This window comes from Gadus macrocephalus, chromosome 15 (assembly GCF_031168955.1).
Source record: "Gadus macrocephalus chromosome 15, ASM3116895v1".
NCBI lineage: Eukaryota > Metazoa > Chordata > Actinopteri > Gadiformes > Gadidae > Gadus > Gadus macrocephalus.
In genome coordinates, this window is record NC_082396.1 from 10,476,481 (window position 1) to 10,481,480 (window position 5,000).

At 47.7% G+C, this 5,000-nt stretch overlaps 1 protein-coding gene across 1 annotated transcript in view; it reads left to right on the plus strand.

Annotated features, from left to right (window-relative positions):
- mgmt (O-6-methylguanine-DNA methyltransferase) overlaps positions 1-5,000 on the plus strand; it is a 17,160-nt gene that overhangs the window by 8,411 nt on the left and 3,749 nt on the right. Inside the window, exon 3 of the mRNA XM_060073867.1 lies at positions 2,338-2,821. Within this exon, the coding sequence (XP_059929850.1) occupies positions 2,338-2,821 (484 nt within the window). The remainder of the gene's footprint in view (positions 1-2,337; positions 2,822-5,000) is intronic.

Genomic DNA, 5,000 nt, shown 5'->3' on the forward strand with positions numbered 1-5,000 from the left:
CCTGGCCTGCTCCTTCATGGCACCGCTTCGTAAGAATACAACACGAGGCGCTTTGGATGAAAAGCGTCTTGCTGAAGTGACTTCAGAGTTACCAGAGGGGGCGCACGCTGCGGCTCAGAAGCACGACTCACACTGTGGCCGGTGTGGCGTGGCGTGGACATGATTTATTTGTCAATAACATTAGCATCAGACAGGGGGGAGCTCGTCATGCAGGGCCAGGGCCGTCAAGTGTAGGCCATCCTGTCATTAACCAGAGCCATGCCCCCCTAACCCCCACCCCACCCAGCTAACACAAGCGACATCAATATGCACCGCCGTCACTCCAGGTGGCCCCATCCGATGGGTTATCAGAGGATAGAATAATGCATAAAATCTAGAACTTTGCATCTTATACAACTCTCCCTCACCCCCACCACCCCCCCCCTGTCCATCCGCAACATTAACTCCTGACTGCGTACGAAGACGAACCCGCTCGTCGTCGCCGTGACAACGTGATTATTACCTGAAAAATGATTATTAAACAGCACCCCCCCCCCCCCCCCCTCTCGCACCGCTCAAGACAAAAGAACGCACGGGGGCCGCGCATCAATCAAACGTATCCCCCTTAGGTTTTTATTTTTTTCCCTTTGCTTATTCCCCCCAGTTTAGGCAAATTGCCTTGTGGTGTGCTGCGCGGCGGCTCTGTGTGCTGGAGAGTGACTGGAAGGTAGCGGCACCGGGAGAGAGGGGAGAGCCTGGGGAGGGCCAGGACGCTCCCTCTGTAGTGGGGGGGGGGGGGGAGACGCGCGCCGTGACATGTTTTCACACAATGCCAATTTGGAGGGATTTTCGCATAGATCACTTGTCATGTGCTCTCTTAGACCATATAAATGAGAGAGAATGGGAGATCACTAATTGAATTTTCATGACTGAGTACATGTATAGACTAGAAGGAAGCCAGGCCCCCCCCCCTCCCTCCTTACCCGCCTGCCACCACCGTCAAACCACCACCCATCACCACCACCACCGCCGCCGCCGCCACCACCTCCCCCCTTCCCCACACAAAACCTCGTCTCGATAACAAGACTATTGTTCGTGGGATCTTGTTCAGGCGGCGTGCTCGAGTGTCGCCGTCTCTTCTGTACACACAGGGAAGTGTTCGGCATGTCACAGAGAAAGGTTTAGGGGGGGGGGGGTGGCGGCGTCGTTCGCTTGAAATACATCTCCCTCTCTCGTCTCCTTTCTTTCTTCTCCCACTTCTTCTTCTTCTTCTTGGTCCTCGTTCTTGTCGCGGCGGCGGCGACAGCCGTGGCAGCAGCGAGAGCAGCACAAGCGGGCCTCTCAGTCACGTAGTGGCGGGGTAATCCGGGGAGGAAGATAGCGGCGCGGTCTACAGTGGTAATGGAATCAAAGCCCTTTAATGTGGTCGGTTAGGCTCGGGATGATTTGGAGAATTCCACCTCTTAAGTGGGGATGATATAATGAATCTACTCTGAATAGAAAGCAATTAAAAGGACAAATTGGTCTGATTAACCTCAAAGTCATCCCGCCGCTGCCACGAACGGGCGTGCAACATTCAAATTGTTATTATTAAAAAATGTGGAGCAGATTTGCAGTCTTTTTGGCCTCTCTTAATCCTTTTAAATGAGGCAGCGAACTTTTTTAATTTTAGCCGTGACCTTTCTTCGAGCATAACCCAGATTTTTCTGCGTTGGAAATAATTTCCCTCACATTAGCTTCCGTAGCATAGTAATGCCGTTTCTGAGGTCCAATTGAGGTGAGGCGGTGCATATTAAATGAGTGGAAAAGTTAAACGACGGGGTCTTAAACACAAGGACACGACACTCTGGGGTTGTGTAAAGAGTTATTTGGCAAGTAATCTCTCAAATGTATCTTTTAATATTTTTCTCTTTTTGTAATTACTCTGCGAAACATGCAATTGCGGGATGAGCAATGTTTTTCCCGAAGTTATTTTGTTTTGTTCGGAAAGACACAATGGAATAGTTCAGGCTGGTTTAAGATAGAGGCTCTGGATCAGTTGCCTGGGTGAATGATTAAACAAAGGGCCGGGATTTGGCCGCTCTCTCCCTCTCTATCTCTTACGCCTTCCTCTATTTTCCTCTCAATTCAATTCAAAGAGTTGTATTGGCATGGGAAACATGTACATTGCCAAAGCCATGTAAGATAACACATTTAAATAGTCATAAATACAAAACATTAACAATCTATCTCTCTCTTGCTCTCTTTCTCTATCGCTCTCTCCCCTCCCTTTTTCTTTCCCTCTGTCTCTCCCTTGCACTCTTCTCTCTCCCCCCTCCCTCTTTCTATACCTCTCTCCCTCTTTATCTAGCTTTCTCCCTCTTTCTGTCTTTTCCCTCTCTTTCTCTCACTCTCTTCCCCTCCCTCTTTCTCTACCCCTCTCACTTTCCCTCTTTCTCCCCCTCTCTTTTTCTCTCTCCCTGTCTCCCCTTCCTTTTTCCTCTACCTCACTCTTTCCCCCTCCATCTTTCTCTCCCTCTCTCTCTCTCTCTTTCTCCCCCCCTCTCTCTCTTCCCCTCCCTCTCTCTCCCTTGCTCTCTCCCCCTTCCTCCTTCATTACCTCTCTCTCCCTCTCTTTTTCTCTCTCTCTCTCCCCCTCCCTCTTTCACTCTCTTTCTCTCTCTCACTCTCTCCCTTGCTCCTTCTCTACTTCTCTCGTCCAGACTCCTTCTCCAGCCGGGTGCTGAGGACTCTTCTGCAGGAGGTGAGGTTTGGGGAGACCGTCTCCTACAAACGTCTGGCCGAAATGGCGGGAAACCCCCGCGCCGTGCGGGCGGTGGGAGGAGCCATGAGGAGGAACCCGGTGAGTTTGGGATGACCTTTGACCCCTGACAAAAGCCATGCTCTGTGGTTGTCATGGATTTGTATTTTTGGGATTATTTTTTTAGTTTGTGGTGTTTATATGTAGTTCTCTTTTTTTAAATCACCGCTATTGGATGCTACAGCAGAGGTTTCTGCATTGTTTGTTTCAACAATAAGCCAGGTTTATGAAGATCTGATCATTTGACTTAGTACATCCTAATGTCATTGTTTGAAACAATTCACAATGAGCATTTATACATTCACAGATTTATTTTAACATTTTATGAGAGATTTAGTTTGGAAATAAACACATTGGAAACAAATAAACACATCCTGATTTTATCCCGAAATCATATACATCTTGACCACCGAATGTGTGTAGGCAAACAACAGAACAGTGTCCCAAAAAACTCAGTCTCTGTGCCACGCTTTACATAATGGAACAAGATGTAAAACCTGCTAAAAATACAGAGTGTATCTCTCACCTCGTAGGTTTTTACAGAGATTTTTACTGCTCTTATGGCGGTTATGAATCGTACTTAAAAAACTGGCTTGGAGGCACAAGCCCTGGTCTGCATCACTGTCTCTGTGTGATTCACTGTGTGTGTGTGTATGTGTGTGTGTGTGCCCCCATGCATCCGTGTGTGTGTGTGTGTGTGTGTGTGTGTGTGTGTGTGTGTGTGTGTGTGTGTGTGTGTGTGTGTGTGTGTGTGTGTGTGTGTGTGTGTGTGTGTGTACACAAAATGGAGGGCCAGAGGGCAGGCGGTGTGTCTTCTTTTGATCAAACCCTTTGATCAAAGCGCGTTTAGCTCTGCCCATGTAGCGCTGTGGGCACCAGCGAGCAGCTAGCGCTGCGCCGCCTCCTCTGTAGACGGGGGAGACCTGCCAGAGGAGGGTCTCCCTTCACCTGCACACACACCTAGCCAACACACGCGTGCACACCGCACACCCACCTCACACACACACACATGTGCACCGCACACTAACAATCACACATGTGCACGTCACGCACACACCTAACGAACACACATGTACACCGCACACTAACAAACACACATCACGCACACACATCACACACACACACACCATGTACACACACGACTCACAAACACATGTACACATCGCTCATACACCTAACAGACGCACGTGTACACATCACACTAACAAACACACATGTACACATCATACACACACGCGTACGCATCACACCACACACACCTAACACACACACATGTACGCATCCCACTGGCAAACACACATGTACACATCACGCACACACCCAGCAAACACACGCGTACGTACACATCACACTAACAAACACACATGTACACATCACGCACACACGCGTACGCATCACACACACACACCTAACACACACACATGTACAACATCCCACTGGCAAACACACATGTACATATCCAAACACACCTAACAAACATGCGTGTACACACCACACACACCTACAAATCACACGCGTACACATCACAACGCACAACTCGCATGCACACATCTACACATCACACATACACCTAGCACACAAACATGTACACGTCACAATAACACATGTGAACAGCATAAACATACATACCTAACAAACACACAAGTTCAGATCACACACAACCCTAGATTGTCGTATCATACAAAGCTAACAAACTGACAACATCACAGCACCTAGAATTTAAATTTCTCACACTCGCACACAAATTCCTCCCCCTCGATCCCCTGCCCGCCTACCCCCGATACAATCCCACGCACACCACCTGACATACACGCACAGCACACAAACACACCTGACCTGTGTACACCTCACACACGCCTAACTGCACACACATCCCACACAGGCCATTTTGGGCATTTACTTTACTCCTGGGTTTGCTGTGGCATATATAGAATAAAAATACATCCTTCTGCATTGGTTGAGGTCAGACGTTTCATTTTGATTTGTGAACAGACATTTTCATATTAAATGTAATACAAATCTAGTGGAAATCATATCAAATTGCATTAACATCAAAATAAAGTTGAGAATATAGATCTGATCTTACATTTCCCAACTAGGATTAATAAAAAAAAGATCTTATCACAATAAAGAAATGTTCCTCAGTAAAGGAACTCATTGTAAAATGGATGTGTAAAAAAAAAACGGTACTTTTATCTCTCCTGTGACAGGCTGGCAGGCT